This window comes from Symphalangus syndactylus, chromosome 4 (genome assembly GCF_028878055.3).
Source record: "Symphalangus syndactylus isolate Jambi chromosome 4, NHGRI_mSymSyn1-v2.1_pri, whole genome shotgun sequence".
Lineage (NCBI taxonomy): Eukaryota > Metazoa > Chordata > Mammalia > Primates > Hylobatidae > Symphalangus > Symphalangus syndactylus.
The window spans coordinates 17,578,409-17,597,401 of NC_072426.2; the positions used below are offsets into that span (position 1 = coordinate 17,578,409).

General features: G+C 35.6%; 1 protein-coding gene across 3 annotated transcripts in view; it reads right to left on the reverse strand.

Moving 5' to 3' along the window:
* Positions 1-18,553, reverse strand: part of TTK (TTK protein kinase) — a 40,852-nt gene extending 22,299 nt beyond the window's left edge. For 2 of the 3 annotated variants that reach the window (XM_055274180.2, XM_055274179.2), the window contains exons 1-10: positions 15,956-16,094; positions 14,697-14,837; positions 12,648-12,870; positions 12,188-12,294; positions 9,711-9,854; positions 9,104-9,218; positions 8,852-8,924; positions 8,673-8,767; positions 7,281-7,368; positions 6,078-6,186 (exon numbers count right to left, since the gene is read on the reverse strand). In XM_055274180.2, the coding sequence (XP_055130155.1) occupies positions 6,078-6,186; positions 7,281-7,368; positions 8,673-8,767; positions 8,852-8,924; positions 9,104-9,218; positions 9,711-9,854; positions 12,188-12,294; positions 12,648-12,870; positions 14,697-14,835 (1,093 nt within the window). In that variant the 5' untranslated portion in view covers positions 14,836-14,837; positions 15,956-16,094. Of the gene's footprint in view, positions 1-6,077; positions 6,187-7,280; positions 7,369-8,672; positions 8,768-8,851; positions 8,925-9,103; positions 9,219-9,710; positions 9,855-12,187; positions 12,295-12,647; positions 12,871-14,696; positions 14,838-15,955 lie in introns of all 3 variants that reach the window. The other variant, XM_055274181.2, reaches the window with a different exon arrangement.
* Positions 18,554-18,993: the final 440 nt, after the last annotated feature.

The following is an 18,993-nucleotide window of genomic DNA, read 5'->3' on the forward strand; positions in this document are numbered from 1 at the left end:
TTGTTAGGGGAGAAAGCATGTGAGCTCTTTCCTGGACTATCAGGACTCCAGCTAGTTACATATTATGGCCCATTTTTCTGCACATTTTAAAACTATGGGCAAATTACGGTAAGAAAAATTCAGAGCTCAAATGGTTAACCTGCAACTACAAAATTAAAGTCTTCTAAAGCTAGCTCTCTATTTTCTCTTTTCTTTTCTGCCTGCTTTGAATGTGCTGTTATTAAGCTGCTTTGAATGTGCTGTTATTAAGCTGAGATAAAACTCACTGTTTAAACATCACTTGGAGATTTTTTTTATTTTTCTTATACAGTTCAGCCAGTTATGGTTATAACAGAATCATTAGTAACTCATTTGAAACTGAAGAAAAAAGGGGAAAAAAGAGGTTTTTAAAACCAAACTGCCATAGAGACTTCTTTACCCAAATTTTGGTTGACAGCTTTCTTTAGATTACCTATCAGGGCAAACAAGGTTTAACCATGAGAACAGGTTCCAATTTCATCAGAAAAATAATTAGGATCAGCTTCTTTTATAAAGTGGTGAGTTTGTATTGCTATCTTATGGCTAGATTCTGAGGTAAAAGCTATTGGATCTTTGTGCCTGTATGTATACATGTTTAGACATGCTTATATGTACATACATGTATATGCTGAATCTAGCATGCTACCAAATTGGCTTATAAGTAAATGAGTACTCATAAATTAAGTAAGTCCTTATGCTTTTCAAGTTCATATGAATCTCTGGTAAATAAAAGTGATTTTAAAATTATTAATAAAAATAAAATGTCTTCAGAATTATCAGCATACATTTTTGTCTGAGTTTACTGACCAAATGGTTTTATATTTGTCTATGTCTATATATTAAGATGTCAGGGTTTGACATAAAGGTTATAAGACTATAAACACAGTCAAAAACAGACTAATCTTCATGTGATGTTTTTTGACAAATAAGACTAATTTAATTTAGATTGGTGGTTCAACGAAAACAGCTCGATCTTCTGAGTTATCAGCAAAATATATTTAACTCTAAGGTTCTTACTTAGGTTGTTTACCTGTTACTCAGACTTTAAAAATGGTTAACAGGGAAACAACTTTAAATAATGACTAGCTTTGTATAACATCTCAGTTTTCAGAAGTAATCTAGAAAAATGGAAAAAGCTCAGGGCATGTAAATGAGATAAATGCCTGTAGTGGACTTTCAAATTATTTTGAATTAATTAATTGATGCTTATGAGATGTCTGGGTCATTTCCAATTAAGAAAAAATTATATGGGAAAGCATGTTTCAGAAATTACAGAATAGTCTTTTGAAGGTAAGAGCCTGGGCATTCTCCAACTGCCAGCATTTGGTTAATAAAATTGCTTTCCTTTCATCACACCTCATTTCTTGTCTTTCTTGCCTCTGAGTAGCAAGCAGCCAGACTTAAGTCAGTTACAAGACCTCTAGTTTAACATAAAAATTTCACCTTATGCTAGTTTGTAATTTATTCTCTCAAAGGCCTATAAACAAAAATGCCTCAACAATATATTTAACATTCTATAAATATACAATTCCATTCCTTTCATTATAATGGATACAAAAGTCCTAAACAAAATATCAGCAATTGATAGACAAAAGGGATAAAAAATTATATCCAAATTGGGCTTATTCCTAAATGCAAAGTTTGCTTAACATTTGAAAGTCAATGTAATTTGCCATAACAGAATAGAGAAGGAAAATATATAATTAACTAAATAGATGCAAAAAAACATCTGATAAAATTCAACACCCAGTCACACAAAAAAAACTATTATTAGTAGCCTCTGTATAAAACAGAACTCACTCAATTTGACAAAAAGTAGGGACAAAACTCTACAGCAATGATCATACTAAGCATAAAATATTGACAGCTTTCCCTTAAAATAAGGAATGAGACAAGAATGGCACCTATCATCCCTTTCTATTCACTGTTATACTGGAGGTCATAGCAATTATAACAAGGCATAGAAAAGAAAGTTAAAAGGATTCAAAAGGAAAAACGCTATACTTTTTTTTTTTTTTTTTTTTTTGAGACGGAGTCTCATTCTATTGCCCAGGCTGCTGGAGTGTAATGGCACAATCTCAGCTCACTGCAACTTCCACCTCCCAGGTTCAAGCGATTCTCCTGCCTCAGCTTCCCGATTAGCTGGGATTACAGGCACCTGCCACCACGCCCGGCTACTTTTTTTTTTTTTTTGTATTTTTAGCAGAGATGGGGTTTCACCATGCTGGCCAGGCTGGTTTCGAACTCCTGACCTCAGGAGATCTGCCCACCTCGGCCTCCCAAAGTGCTGGGATTACAGGTGTGAGCCACCGTGCCCACCCAGCTATACTATTTTCAAACATAACTGTGTACCTGTTAAAATCCAAAAAATGCATGGAAAACTATTAGAATTACTCAGTAAATTTAGCAACGCATGAATAAGTAAAAATCAATTATATTTTTTATAAACTAACAACCAAGTTTTTTTTTTTTTGAGACAAGGTCTTCTGTCACCCAGGCTGGAGTGCAGTGGCATGATCATGTGATCATGGCTCATTGCAGTCTCGACCTCCTGGGCTTAAGTGATCCTTTCACCTCAGCCTCCTGCATACCTGAGACCACAGGTACATAACACCACACCCAGCTAACTGTTCTGTAGAGACAAGGTTTCCCTATGTTGCCCAGGCTAGGAAAGGTTTTTAAAAAGATACCATTCATTATCATAGCATCAAAAAATATCAAGAATATCTGATCAGCATTAAAAAAAATATTCAAGAATAAACCTAGCAAAAGATACACAAGATCTCTACACAGAAAATAATTATCTCATTACTTTAAATGAATGAAAAGATATGCTAGGTTATTGAGCTGTAAAACTTAATTGTAAAGATGTCAATTTCTCCCCAATTTCTTTATAGGTTCAGTTGAATATCAATCACAATCCCATGTTTTAAAAGTGGTAACCAAAAGATAGATTCTAGTGTTTACATGGAAATCCAAAGGCCAAGAATAGCCAAAATAGTCTTGAAGAACAAAGTTGAAAATTTAAACTGACAGATACCAAGACTTAGTGCAGCTATTAATAGAGCATTAGGCCTGGTGTGATAGCTCACGCTTGTAATCCCAGCACTTTGAGAAGCTGAGGTGGGCAGATTGCTTGAGCTCAGGAGTTTGAGACGGGCCTGGGCAACATAGCAAGACCCCATCTCTACAAAAAAAATTAAAAATTAGCTGGGCATGGTGGCATATGCCTGTAAGTCCCAGCTACTTAGGAGGCTGAGGCAGAAGGATCACTTGTGCCCAGGAGGCAGAGGTTGCAATGAGCTGTGATCGCACCACTGCACTGCAATCTGGGTTACAGAGCAAGACCCTGTCTCAAAAAAACAAAAAGACAAAAATGAATATGGAACAGAAAAGAATCCAAAGCCAGACACCATACATAGAATCACCTAATTTACAACAGGTCAGAGAGGTAAAGGAGGATCTTTTCAATAAATGGTGCCAGGTCACCTGGATAGCCACTACGGGAAAAAAAATGAACCCTGACACTTGATCTTACACATATGTAAACATTAAACTCAGGAAAGATATAAATCAGAAGGTGAAAGGTAAAATGATAAATCTAAAAAATATGGAAATATCTTGCCTGACGGCAGGATATAAATCTTTCCTTACTGGAGACAACACTTGCTTTTTGGCCCAGAAAGCACTAGCAGGCACCAGAGGAATCTGGAAATAGATTTTACTAGTTTTCCACATTTTCCTGCTTTTAAAGATTGGAACTGTTCTGTCCTTTGTCTTGCCAATATTTAAGATTTATGGCTCTTTGTTAAAATACCATTTAAGCAAACCCACTGCTTGGAGAGAAAGAAATAATTCTGAACTGAACCCACCCAGGTGATGGGTAGAACACATGTTAACAAACTTCTGCTTGTTTTTCTATTGTTAATCGTTCTTGTGTTTTCAGGAGAGTGTCTCAACTAAGAAATTAAAAAGAGAAAGAAAAATAATTATGTGTTTTCCCTTACAAACACATATTCCAACTAATGATTTATATCTAGATCATATAAATACCTCTTAAAAATCAATGAGAAAAAGAAAGAAAAACCAATAGAAATATTAGCAAGATTGCAACGTGGGTGACAGAGTTGCAGTATGTTACAAGAGAGTATCCACATGGCCAATAAATATATGAAATGACGTTCAAAAGCAGACATTAAGGAAACGCAAAATGCAAATTAAAACCACAATGAGATAGATACCACTAGATAGCATCAGAATGCCTAAAATTAAAAGCCAATACAATGATTGCAAAGAACAGGAGCAGGAGCAACATAATTGCTGGTCTAAGGTTAGCACAACCACTTTTCAGACTGCTTGGCACTATCTTCCAAAGCTGAACACATGCATATCCTGTAACCCAACCATCCCACTCTTGGAATACACTCAATACAAATTTGTACATATGTGAATCAAAAGACACCAAAATATTCATAGCAGCATTATTCATTAGACAAAAAACTGTTATCCATGTACATGTGAATAAACAAATTATACTATATTTATACTAAATAGTATATGGCAATAAAAATCAACAGACTATACATCATAAAAACATGGATAAGTGCCATAAACAATAGTGAGTAAGCAAATACAAGAACACACACTGTATTATTTCATTCTGTGGTGTTAGAAATCAGAATAACGATTACATCTGGAAGGAGAGAGGTATTGACTAGGAGGGGAATCAAGGTTATTGAGGTGCTAGTAATGTTCTATTTTTTGATCTGGCTATTGGTTACAAGTATGCATTCACTTGTGTTATTTCATTGTGCAGCACTCTTGTGATTTGGGCAGTTTTCTGACTGTATGCTTTATTATATTAATAAAGTATTACTGGTATAGTATAGACAACAAGTATTCATTTAAAACATTAAATTAGGTATTGAGAGTACTATTAACAAGGATATTTAATAAAGATGATTTTCTCAATCATACTAGTTACGACTGATGCCAAGAAAATATGAAATGTAAACACTTTCCACCAAACGCTAGGAGTAAGAATCTGTTCCCAACCAAAATAATGTTTTTTTGTGTGTGTCCCTGTTTGCCTGGGACTGAGGCATTCTTGGGATATTGGACTTTCAGCAAAGTCCCTGGCAAAGGCAAGCCTCACTTTGTCCCAAAGTTCCTCCTCAGTCCTATTAAAACAAATAAAAAATTAATACATCCAATCTGGCAACCTCTATCTGGACAATGCTCATCCTATTAATGATCTGTTTAAATATCTTTAATGGTACCCTGCATTCTAAAAATAAATACAAAATCTAATGGCATTCAAAGTCTACCTAGTCTTATTTCCTATTTGCACACTACCCATGTTACAATCTGCAGCATAACTAGACAGTCTTTTGTTACTGAAACATTTTATTCGTTGTCTGTGTTATCCTCTTCATCTGAAATACTCTATTATTTCCCCCATTTAAATCCTAATTTGTTTCTTCAAACTTCACCATCATCAAAATATTTCCTTATTTCTCCTAAACCAAATTAGTTCCTTAATTTCTCCCTCTTCTGAATTCTCACAGCATTTCATTTACGTGGCTCTCATGACAATCTCCACATTCTATCCAGCATTACATTTATATATCTCTGTATCTCCCACACTGAACTGCAACCTCCTTGGGACACTGTTTTATTCACTTATATATCCCTAGAACATGTATCACAGTACCCATGCAGTGGAAAACCAAACGCTTGATAAAAGATGAGAGTTGTCATACAAAAACAGCTTCTGTATCCCTTCCAGAAAGTATTTGTCAAGCCAACTGAGAAAAATTACTCAGTTCCATTGCATTTTCCCTCCTCTCTTTCTTTTATGCAGCTTTTAAGTAAATAAATTTCCTTTGCTACGGGATTCAATACTTTTCATATACCCTACATAACTGAACTGAAATTCAAGATAAAAGAACATAGACACAGTTGCACATCATAATTCTTAAGTGGCTAGTCTGCTTTCTCAAGCTATCAAATGGTTTTCTTAACTAAACATACAAGTCTACTGATTTTGTCACTCTTACCTTCTAATTTAGCTAGAAGACTTGATTCAGTTTTATTCTTCAGGGTTACTGAATCAGAACTCTTTTCATCTGACACCGGAGGTTCCTTGAAATGACTATTTTGAACAGACTACATGAAAAAGAAAATCAAATAAAGTCCCATAAATAGTAGTACTACTAATTTGTCTTACTGTTTAATATACTAAAGTCTTATCTATATATAGATTGCTCATAAAATTTTCTATTATAATTACATGTAGACTCACAAACCCCCGGCAAAGGTTAACTGCCTGAATTATTAATTAGAGAAATGGGAAGGGTCATAACCATAAATCTGGCCAATTTGCTTTCAGTGGATGTATTAATCAATTGCTAAAATATATTTCACTTAAAGATGGAAAGGGTTAGAAAGTTTGAATTCAACATAGAGTATGCCTCATGACAAGAAAAAAGATTTAAGTATTCTGTTACTGTGATGGCTATTTTATCACCAAAAATAATAGTCAAAATTAATAACTGTATAACTTAAGACAGTTGTTACTCTAAATCCAGAGAGCAATCTTTTTGACACAATTATGTACTGTTCTCTAGGACAGCCAGGATTAGAAAAAATTAATACTTAAAGCATAGATCATGAAAGAGGGAGGCATTACAAAGAACATAAAATTGAAAAGACACCATGATGCCAGGGGTTTAACTCAATTATAATAATAGTATAACCACTAAAAATCACAGTGTACCAGGAACTAAAATTATTTTAAGTCCACGCAAAGTTGCTGTGCCATGTCAGGAGGTCAGTATTGATTATTTATGTCCTCATCTCTGCCCTAACTCAATTTACTCTCTCATTTTTTTTTCTAAGACGTCTTACCAGAATCATATGATTAAACATAACAAAAAACAAAACTTGGGGGCAACAGCTCCCCCAGTCACGTATTCCCAAACCCAGGCCAACTATCTGCTTAAATACATGCATAATAAATATTACTTCATGATTCTCTTAAGAGATTGTTGATCCTTGCTCTACCACCTTAATCTTGGAGAAACAGTCTAGGACTTCTGCACCAACTTCCCACTGGTAGTCCCACACCTCTTGGGGTATGAGGAACGCTGTTGGAGATATATGAACTATTTATAAACCCTTTCCCCAGAAAAAGCTCCATGAATCCTGATCCTCCCAGATCAGGAACCCTTGCTTTATATAATGATATAGAATTAAAATACCTTTAAATTTCTCAATTCACAGGAATCATTTCCACTTGGTTTAGATCCGGGCACAACCAAATCTCGGCATTCTGATCTAGAGGTTTGTCTTTTACCCGTGAAACAAAATAATTTTAATATTAAATTTGAAAAAAAAAAATTTTCAATGTATTTTTTTATCTTAAGTTGGATTTTTAATAATAGACATACCTTTTATTGAAAAAATCTCTTAAAAAGACATTTTTTAAAGTGACATAATTCCAATACAAAGGTGACTTAGCTAACAAAGTTACCTGCTGGGCAATGACAAAAGTGACAGAGATAGGTGATCGCCTACTTCTTCATTATCTAATCAGTAACAATTGGAGTTAGGGTTAGACTGTGGGAAAGGCAAAGTACGTAGATGAAACTACATTTCCAATTACAAATAGCTAAAGGATAAGAACCAGGGTATAGCACTTCTGTGGACCTCCTGTCTATCAATAATAAGAACCAAGAAAATGGCTGGAGTTTTTCTGTTTTTGTTTTTAATTTTTTGGAGTGGGAGAAAGTCTCCTTTATTCTTGAGCTCGGTATTTGAAATAGAGATGAACAAGATGAAATCATAGTGATAAGACTTTAAAGCTTAACCTTGACAATCAAAATGTTCTTTTAATGTCAATATTTAGTCAAGTCTAAATATAATAGAAATGTAATTATAAAAGATGCTAACTAAAAATAATCGTTGTATTTCTAAAGTTTATTTGCAAAATGATTCTCCGGACTGTAAGGAGCCTTTTCCAATATAAATATTATAAATGTTGGTCAGAATTAAGAATAAGCCAAAATAACTCTCCTTTAGCTGAGCTAGATGCTACATTCCCATTTCTTAACAGGGAATAAACATGCAAATTGAGGGAACGGAAACACACTGGATGTGATGAACAGTATTTCATCTGTACCTAACCTGCCCCACTTCTTGAAGCCCTGAAGCAAAAGAATAATCTGAAGACTCTGAAGCAAAAGAATAATCATCTTTCCCACTGACAGCGATTCTCCCCTTGAACTATCTGTTCCCAGACCTCCTTCTACCCGTTATGGAGACTCTCAAACAAAACAGGAAGAGATTCTTAGCAGACAGCCTACCCATAAGTGAGAAATCCTCAAGTATCAGTCTTTTAAGCTTAATGTTGACTTAATATTTTTTCCTTTTAAAGTTCCCTTAATGAATATTTTTAATGAGAGAAAAAGCAAAACAAAGCTATTTTCCCCACTCATTCCTTTGTTCCTGACAACATTTAGAGACTCAGTATCTTCTAAAACTGAATAAAAATTTAATCATAATTACTATTACTCAGTAAAAGACTTTAAGACCATTCTGCCATCAATCTTCACATATGGACAACAAATTTTAAAAATTAAAACTCAACATACCTTTTTATAAAACAAGGTACAACTGAATCATCTGTCTTCACATCACAATCTGGGCTATCTAGACGGTTAACTGGGACTCTTCCAAACGGGCATGACTAAAAATATTTTGAAAGATTAAATAACCAACTAGGAAATGAAGACTATCACCACCTTAATCAAGCACATTGAAAGTAACTTACCTGCTTAGTTTTGTTAGTTTGTTTCAATGAATTCCGATAACCTATTTCTGCATCTTGTGGTGGCATGTTCTCTCTAAACAGAAAGAAAATACCCCCAATTTTTCAAAGAATAATATGAATATGTATTTCTACTCTACTGCTAAACATTATCACAAAATGAAAACATGTATGTGGATACATGTAATTACATTAAAAAACACAGATGTACTTACATAGAAGATGAACATTTAAAAACTGTTTCCGTTTCCTTACCCATATAAAAACCTGGCTTTAGTAGTCTGTCCTCTGGAATCGCAACTGTTGTTCCTATTCTGTAAATGCCCAAGTGAACTGGAAAATGATTCTTGGGCAGTTAATACCGTAGATGCTGTAAAAATTTTGAAACTATGTTAAATTTAGGAGAAATAAGAAAAGTACAAAAAAGTAATCTTACAAATAAGAATATTTTAAAAGTCAATTCATAGCAAATACTTGTCCCCAAGTAAGATATGCAGACATGAAGATGTTACCAAGATGTTACTTCTCTAACCTCTTCTTCAAATTCTTTTAAATTATATAACTGTTTCCCCAGGGTAAAAGCACATTCTCTACTTCCAAAAGCAAAAAAAAAACAAAAAAAACAAATTCTCTTGCTTAGGGCTGTTTTTCATGTGTTAACGAAAGTTTAGTTAGCAAAAAAGACAAATTTGCACAGGGTTGTAAAGACTTCTTTACTTCTCAGAGTCTTAACCTCCTTTACAATTTAATCTTAGATTTTAACCATTCTACATAAATAATAGTTTTCTATAAAATATTATCCTGAGTCTTTATTTGAAGTACTACCTACCACAGAAAAGTATTAGTATACATTAATAGTTACCTGATAAATTCTTCTTTTCCTCCTCTGAAAGCAGCTGCTTTTTTTGAAGGTTCAAATTCCGTAGGGCAATTTCCAGCATTTCTAGTGGTACTGCTCCACGTTCTACAGCTTTTTGAAGAAGTTGTTTACTTTTTTTGACATTACCTAACAAAGCAAAAGATAATTGTCATTTTTAGGCAGTAATCTTTATCCACGACCCAGACCACCCAGATACGTATTCATCAGGACCTAGAAAAAAAAATCAAAAAGACTTAAGCAAAAATATTTATTCCAAGGCTCATGTACTTTATTTCATAGGCAAGTAAGCAATCTCTCACTTCTTATGCAGATAATCAACTCTCTTCTGATAACAATGCATACCAAATAGTTTCCTTGCAACATGTAGCTGACATAATTGTGCATTAGTTTATCACCACTGTCCACTTTCAGAAGTAACAGAAGTGTAACAAAGCAGTTACCAAGAGGGGACAGCAAAGGCCAATCACAACAGTTAGAAACAGGAGGGTGTTCTAGATGTTAGAAAAGTGCCAAGAGCATCAGTCTCTTACAACATGCTGTAATAAGTATCATACATAATGACATTTAGTTAAGGGAAGGATGACATCTTTTGTTAAAGAGCATCTTCCATCAAAAGGATTTTCAGGGAAAAACATAATAAATACAGATTAATCTTTAGCTATCACACTCAGCGTATAGCTGAATACCAGCCTGAAAAAGAATGCAGAATAACTGAGGAACGATCATAATTACCTTTCTGAGTATGGACAGATTACCAAACAAATTGGTAAACTTATCCCTAGCATTTGGCTTATAAATATTAAATGTATACATCCCATATCTTACAGAATATTATCAACATTTATGGGAGCCACTGAGCTATGCTATGCACTTGGCACTGAGGGTATAAAAATGCTTAAGAGATGATCTCTAGCTTCTGGTAGTTTATAAATTTTTAGAAATATCTTTGATAGTGGTTAAGTCTACATTTATTGAGTAGCGGTAGAACTTCATGTATTGTGTATTTTAGCACAACAAAAGAGAGAAAGGCTTAGATTAGAATTAAGATGCTTAATTAATCAGAGAGCTTAGTATTGAGATCAGAGATTTCTTTAAGAATCTGGTGAAAACTGAAATGTCCTCCATCCCTACAAAAATAAACACACACCAGACTGTGCATAGGATTTCAGGGATGTTGCATTATTTCCTGACAGCCAAGCCATCAACTGTGCTCAGAATAATCATAATTTGACCACACTGCATTACTGTGCAATGCATTTGACCACACTGCATCACTGTGCATTACTACCACATTGCAGATAAAGTGGTGCAGATAAAGTTCGTCTTTTTTACAGATAACTCAATTTAAAAGTTTCAATATTTATGTGTTCTAAACATGTAAAATTTATGGTTGTTATTGAGAGTCCACAATACCTCAAGAAATTTTCAAGTAGAATGGAGAGAAAGAAGCCTTGCCAAATTTTCTCTAACAAGCGAGGAGGAATCCATTTTTCTAAAGAAGAAAGGGATAGTAGTTCTAAAAAGTAACCTGATAGAGCGAAGGACATATTGGAGAAGACAATTACTAGGACTCAGAAATCATCTGAATGGGTAAAAATTCAGGGTTCTCAAATCATTTCTGAGTCATATAATTCTTTTCTCCAGCCTCAATCCTGGGGAATACTCTCCAGTGACCAATCCCTGCTATGGAAACCATCATGGGGATTCTTCCAATAGTGTTAATATGTTTATCACTGGCAGTAAATTGGATCACAGTTGTAGCAGAAACAAAGCAGTGGGAGAATGGAAACAGCTGGCCAGTGGGCAGACTGAGGGTATATCCAAAGGCTCCGGAAAATGAGAAAAGACTAAGGAATGGCCAGGTTAAAAATGTCTTAGGAAGAGATTGTCTTGGTCCTACCCAAAAAAATCCAGACTATGAAGAACCAAGTGAGCAAGAAACAGTTTCTACAGCAGTTTACTTTTTTTATTTTAAAGAACTACCAATTAACGCTACACACACACACACACACACACACACACACACACACAGTTTACTTGAACACCAAGTTACATAGCTACACTTTAATGTACATTTTGGTGCTATGAAACCATAGCGTAAGAAAAGTTTATGTAAGCTCTAGATATTTAAGTTGGAACTTAAATATCTGATATCCTGTTTCCTACAAATACTCAGTGAAACAGCTACTGTCCTTTAGATGTTTCCTGAATCTAACTAGTAGCACGTACACAATGTTCATGCTCATTTCCCTGGACTACTCTTTATACATGGAAAAGCCAGTATAACAGATATTCTCTACATTTACGTTTAGGTGGCATTTTCCCCCCATATTCTCATCTGATCAAGTTTAATGCCTTTTGCCTCAAATTTCCACTTCATATATATGATTTAATATTAGGATGTAAGTTGTAATAAGTTATCATTTATTTAAAATTTGAATTTGACATTTTCAGATTACCTTGTGAAAGTTCAAATTGCGCAAAAGATATATGAACAAAAGCAAATTTCTTGCAGTTTGCTCTGGTCATTTGAAAGTAGTCACGTGCATCATCTGGGTCTTGAATACTGTAATAAAAGATTTGAGTCAAAATTTAAGAAAAAGAACATAGCTACTTAAACTTGATAATGCTTCATTCAATTTTCCAAAAGACATGGGATATTGCTTTTTTCTGTGGATAAAATTAAATACTAGTAAGTTATTTTAAAAAAATCTTTTTAGGCAGTTTAAAATAAGTAAACTGTTGTGGAAACGTGCATAGAAAAGAGTTTACGTTAGTCTCTTGTTAACTATAAGCAAAAACATTTGGTAAAAAAATATTAATTTTCTCATAATACTGACATGTTTTTATTTTCTCTCTTTGCAATGTAGTTACATATTATGTAACATAGTTAAACATAGTTAAAATGCTAATACTTACGCTTTTAATTCAGCAAATCTCACTTGAATTCTAGCAAAACTCTCATTTTGGCCATATTTATCTGGGGGAAGGGCTTCAATTGCTTGACTGTAACGACCAATCAACTTATTTAAAAGAGCATCACTTAGCGGAACACTGTTTCTCTCTAGTTTGAGCAACAAACTCAACCAGTCCTCTGGGCTGTTTGCCATCATCATAATTTGGTTAACAGTTCCCGAGTTATCTAAATAAGGGGAACAAAATATATCACAAGAAAAGACATAAAACAAATGCCAAATTGCATTTTTCCTTCAAAATATAGTCAAGCATTTGTACTCTCAGTATCAATGTACATAAAGTCCTTGTAATACTTTTTAAAATTGTAAAAGTTCATATAACTAACTTATTTATCGTATATTTGTCTTTTATGAAGGTATACTTTATCCAAAAGCTATATATTTTGAAGGAAAGAAAAAATTTGAAAATAAGTGAGTTTTTTTGTAAGTAGCCTTTAAAAATTGTATGTAGTTTAAGAAAATTTTATGCTGTTGCAGGATAACTATAATTTTAGCATCCTACCTATCCATAGAAAACTAAATCTCTCCCAATACCACCTGTACTAATTAACTTAGAAAATTCTCCCATCAATGATTTATTCATTAAACTTACTGCTCCAGTCCTAACATAACCTTCTTTACAACCTTACCCATTCAACATTATCTCTGTATACCTCTTACTTACTTGTAAAACCAAACCAGCTTTACAAAAAATAAACAAATGATATAATCATCTTCTTCTCTCCAAGTAACCTATATTTCTCCTAGAGGCCCTGATAATTTCTTGGTCCAACAAACTCATAGTTATCATGGTCTAGACCTTTGGAATTTATAGGACCTCTCGTGACTGTCAGGTTTCTCTCTGTGGAACCCCAACCAACAGAAACAGCAAGAATAACCTTCAGACAAAATGTTCACACTGTAATGTACTTTCTACTTTCTTGAGTGTTAGTTTTTTAAAAAGATAACTTGAATGTCAGTCTTCTGTTCAGGATATTTTGGTTATTACTGAGCAATATTAAATTCAGATTTCCAGAGAAGCTATCATTCCTTCTATTAACTTCAGTCACTTTCAACAAAGCCTACATCTTTACTTTTAAAAATAAAATTTGTTTCTACTTTCTACTAAAATATAGTGCATGCATAACTTTGCTTTGTCGTTTTAAATTTACTTTGGTCTGACCTTAATTTTTCTATTTTTATCTTCTATTCCTTTCCTAAGAAATTAGTCTGTGAAATGTCTAAAAAACACACATTGCCATCTGTGGCTTTGCAGATGCATTCCTCATGCCTGAGTACCCTATTCTTCCTCTAATCAACAAATAAAACATTTGTGTTTTATCATGCTAGTATTCCTATGATGCCCAGCATACATTACAATGTAGCATAGTGAATATATAAATTCTCATCTAGAAAGAAACTATGGTTTTAAGCATCTTTGAATCTTCCTCAATACTTAAAATACTCAATTGCCTTGATGTACAACCTTTGTTAGTGTGACATAATTAAGTACAATTATACTCTATTAAGATTTTGCTTAACAGTAAACCTATCATTTTCTAGGTTTTTTTCAAAGTGAACACAGTCAGCCACCATGATTAGATCACAGGTTCTTCCATTTATTTTCAATTCCTCATCTATTTAATGGTTAGTATACATGTAACAAAATTATCCAAAGATCACCATTCAAATGACCAACCATTTGAAATACAGTAAAGAATCAGGCTTCTGAGCTAATACTTTTAGAAGAGCTAGAGTATTAAACTCTGGGCATTTTCACCCATTAATCATTGTTCAATAAATGTTTAAGTGCCTACCTACTATGTGCCAGACACCATTCAAAGTTCTGTGGATAGAACAGATAAAAACCCTGCCTTCATGTAGCCTGCATTCCAGTGGAGGAGAAAGACAATAAACCCATGAGTAAATTATAAATAAATTGATTAGTACTATTTCTTTACCTTAGAGGATATCCAACTAACAGTTACTAACTTAAAAGAAAAGAAAAACTCACCTGTAGTATCAGCAGAAATTTTATTCAAGCTTAGTTCATCAGTAAGGTCTTCATTTTTAAACTTATTTTTAATGTCTCTCACTTTGTTCATTATGGAATCAATTGTCAATTCTCTGCCACTTAAATCCTCGGACTCCATTTCTAAGAAAAAAACTGAACTAGTCATAATTCCTACTTTAACTAGCATCAAAGAAAAAAATGCATTCACTTTTTAGAACCCAGACGACTAAAGCATTCGTTTCGTGAACACATCTAAACGCAGCTATTACTAGGCTAGTATTAATGGAGGTAAGTGCACAACAACAAGGTACACATCTTTGTAATTTATTCAGCAAGGTTTCATAGGCTAAGTATACTTTTTTCCCCAATATAACATCAATGACGTCACACTCTAGAAATCTGCAAATTTACTGTCACTTAAAAAAATATGATGGAGTGTTTGCTTGGATTCTGGTAGCGACATACACATAAAGATTGCTTGGATTCTGGTAGTGACATAGACATAAGGAATTCGTTTGGCAATGGGAATAACAATTCCTTTATTCGCCTGCTTTACTTGAGTAAATCTTCACGGTGCATGTGCTTTCAAAGCAGAATATGAACATGATGGGGCTTTACTGATAATTAGGAAATCCGCAGGTTTATTCTTGTGCATATCTAACAGAATCATGATTTGCTACCTTAATCTAACACTAAGAAACTACTGTACTGGTACTGAGCACTTGCTTATCTGCATTGTGGTGGTGTTTGTTCAATAAAGTGTCTGCAGTCTTATTGTTAATCGTATCTTTGTGACTCTCAAACACCAACTCAGTGTCACTGATAACAATGCTGCCCCGTCTTCAGGCTTAACAATGAAAAAAAGTCATAAAGTTGCAGCAAGGTATCACTCCACCCCTTAAGTCAGGTTTGAAACGTAACTGTCAGACCACGGCCACCCCCTTTTTTCCCAGTTCTAACCCGCAAAACAAGAGAGACTGTCCTTTGGAAAACGATCTTGTGCGCAGGTACCCCACCACCCCTTCTTTCCAGCGTGGGCCACACCCACTTCTTACTTCAACAAAACCTCCCGCATCAACCCACCGGCCAGACGCGCTGAGGCAGCGAGACATTCCCTCCCCCTCCAGCTCATTTAGCCGCGTCGCATACCTGGCTTCGAGCTGCCCCAACCTCGCCCCACCCCTCACCGACCAGCGCTGACAATGAGCCCCTACACCGGCTGCGGCCGTTCCTCAGTGCGCCGGTGAGACAGAACTTACCTACAGAAAGCGACGCTGGGGAAATGAAAAGATGGAACCCAAACTCCTTTCCGCAAACACGTTTGAATTTCCCCGTCGCTATCACTGTGGTCTCCTATTGGTCAATGCTAGCCACGTAGAGCGTCAGTCGTGATTGGTTCGTGTGCGACGGGACCGCCCCTCCTCCTGCGTCAGGCGAGGCCCGCCCCGGAAGAGCCCGCGGCCCGCACCCCACCCGTGCGGCGCCTGGGGTGGTAGGGTGCTGGCGCTTTGCAGGCGTTCCCCGGACGCCAGTGGGCGGGCTTTCCTGCTTTTTCCAGTTTAACCAGGGCGAATTTTTGCCTGGGAGGTAGCCACTGCCGGGCAAACCTACCCGGTGAGAGGAATATAGGGGCGGGGACGGCTGCTCCCAGCATCAGGACCTAAAAGATGCACCTTGGGCCTGCCCTTTGCTGACCCCACCGCCACCGTTCTCCTTCGTTTCCCGCGGTCCTCACAGCCTGGCTTAGAGAGGAGGTGGCAAGAAAGGATCTTTCACTGAGCTACGTTCAGCCCTGCCGCCAGCTCAAGAATTTCAGTGCTTTTTATCCTTGAGCTTCCGCTTATGCCCTTCCATTATCCTTAAATGACTCCTTGCTCTGTCTTCAAGCCAAGACCCTCCTCCCCCTTGTCAAAATTCTGCGCAGAACTCAAGCGCCCGTCATGATTGCCCTGCCTGAAGTCGCCTTATCGGCCCCCCTCCCTCCAAGCCTGCCCCACTTAAGGGCTCAGGTGTCCTCAGGGGTAAAAACATCTCCGTAGTAATCTTCGCGGGTGCGAGGCTCTGCCGCTAAGTGGCTTTGTGGTCCGGGGCAACGGTTACTCCTCGTCTGCAAAACTAAAAGGGATGTGTCTGTTGTGCCAGCATTATGACATATATTCTGTGGTAGGACGGGTTGGTTTTGTGTATGTATAGGAAACTAACTGCAGCTGTCACTTGTTAACTCCAAAGCTGTCCTTAGAACCCTCACATTCCCAACTCTGGATAGCCACCCAGCTAGCATGAGAGCCCTTCGCAATCACTTAATGCATCTTTCTGTGTCAGCTAGCTAGTATTTCTGCTTCAGCAGAGCAAAATGACTTGCTATACCATGGTTGGCTAACCACTTACCTTTGCACCATTGCATCTAATGCTGCTTTTGCCTGGAAAGAGTTTATTATTCCTCCAGTTCTTGTTGATCTGTTTGCGGCCTGATCTCAAAGCTTGCATTTTCCTGAAAATACTGTTGCTGGATGACCTAACCCTAATACTTCTTTCTGTACTTTCGTTTGGTAGTCTCCTTCAGTCTTCTGTCTTTAAATACTATCTATATGTTGATGGCTCCCAAATGTGTATCACTAGCTGAGCTCTCCTCAACTCCATACTCAGATATCCACTGCCTACTTATTAACATCTTCACTTACATGTGTCATATGCATCTTGAACTCAAAATGTCCAAAACCAAGCCCCTGATCTTCCTACCCAAACCTGTTTCTTTTACAAAATCTATAAAAGACAAATTCATTGTCCTAAATTTTTTAGCCCCAAAACCTTTGTGTCATCCCTGATCCCTTATCCAATTCATAAACAGATTGAGTCAGGGCTAGCACAAGAGATTCCTGGACTCCTACCAGTTCTCCCCACCTCCACTGCCACCACTTTAGTCCAAGGCACCTTCATCACTTACCTGATGTTACCTGCAGTAGCCTCCTGGCTGGTCTCCCTGCTTCTGCCCTTGCCTCACCTCAATTTATTCTCTGACATAGCAAAGTCATCTTAAATCAGATTATGTCACTACTTTGCTCAAAACTCTTCAGTGCTCCCTTTCTAGCTCGGAATAAAATCAAAAGTCCTTATGATGGTCTGTGACTATTGAGCACTTGAATATGTCTAGTGCAACTGGGAACTGAATTTTTAAATCAATTAACCTTAATTGATTAATTAAATTTAGATTTAAATTTGAAAACTGATATCTCATGGGATTATTTTTAAACTTTTTAAAGTAATTTTTTTTTGCTTTCTTTTTTCTAAACTTGCATTAGTCATGAATTTATTGGAAGACTTTTAAGCATACTTGGAACAACCTAAGTATATGAACCTACTTTTTCAACTGTAAATTTTGTGAGATCCAAATGCAGATGAAGTATTTCCAATGAAAGTGTCTGAGTATGAAATGTGATGCACTGTTAAGTATAAAATACACTCTGGATTTTGAAGACTGAATAAGAAAAAGTAATAAACATTGATAATTTAAAAAATATCAATTACAGGTTAAAATATTTTTGCTATATTGAGTTAAATAAAATATATTATTAAAATTAATACCACCCCATCACAGACCAGAGGAGACTAAGAAGACATGACAACTAAATGTACTGTGATATCATAAACTGGATCCTGAAACAGGAGGATGACATTAATGGAAAAATTCGTAAAATTCAAATAAAGTCTGAGGTTTAGTTAATGATAATGCACTAGTGTTGGTTTCTTGGTTTTGAAAAATGCATCACAGTAATGCAAGATCTTAACAACAGAAAAACTGAACAGTATAATACATTTGGAATTTTTTTGTAAATTAAAAATTATTCAAAAATAAAAAGCTTATGAAAATTTGATTTCACCTGTTTCTTTTTACACTTTAATATGGCTAGTAGGAAATTGAAAATTACATATATGGCTTACCTTGTGTTTCCATTGGACAGCGGTGATCTGTAAAATCCTAGTTTTACCTATTTGACCTATTTATTTATCTTGTTTATTTTCTGACTCTCCAAACTTAACCCCCACTAGAATGTAAACTCCATAATACAGAAATTTTTGTGTACTTTGTTCATTACAGCATCGTTAGTGCTTAGAACAGTGCCTGGTACATTTGTAGGCACTTAATAAATGTTAGCTAAATACTAACATTTACAACCATTAGAGTATTTAAGAATCCTATTTTATTTAACACATTTGTATACTTCTTGCATCACAATTTCTCATTTGGCTTTAAATCAACTGCATCTGACAGTGAATAAACTTGTTCATTTTCAGAGTC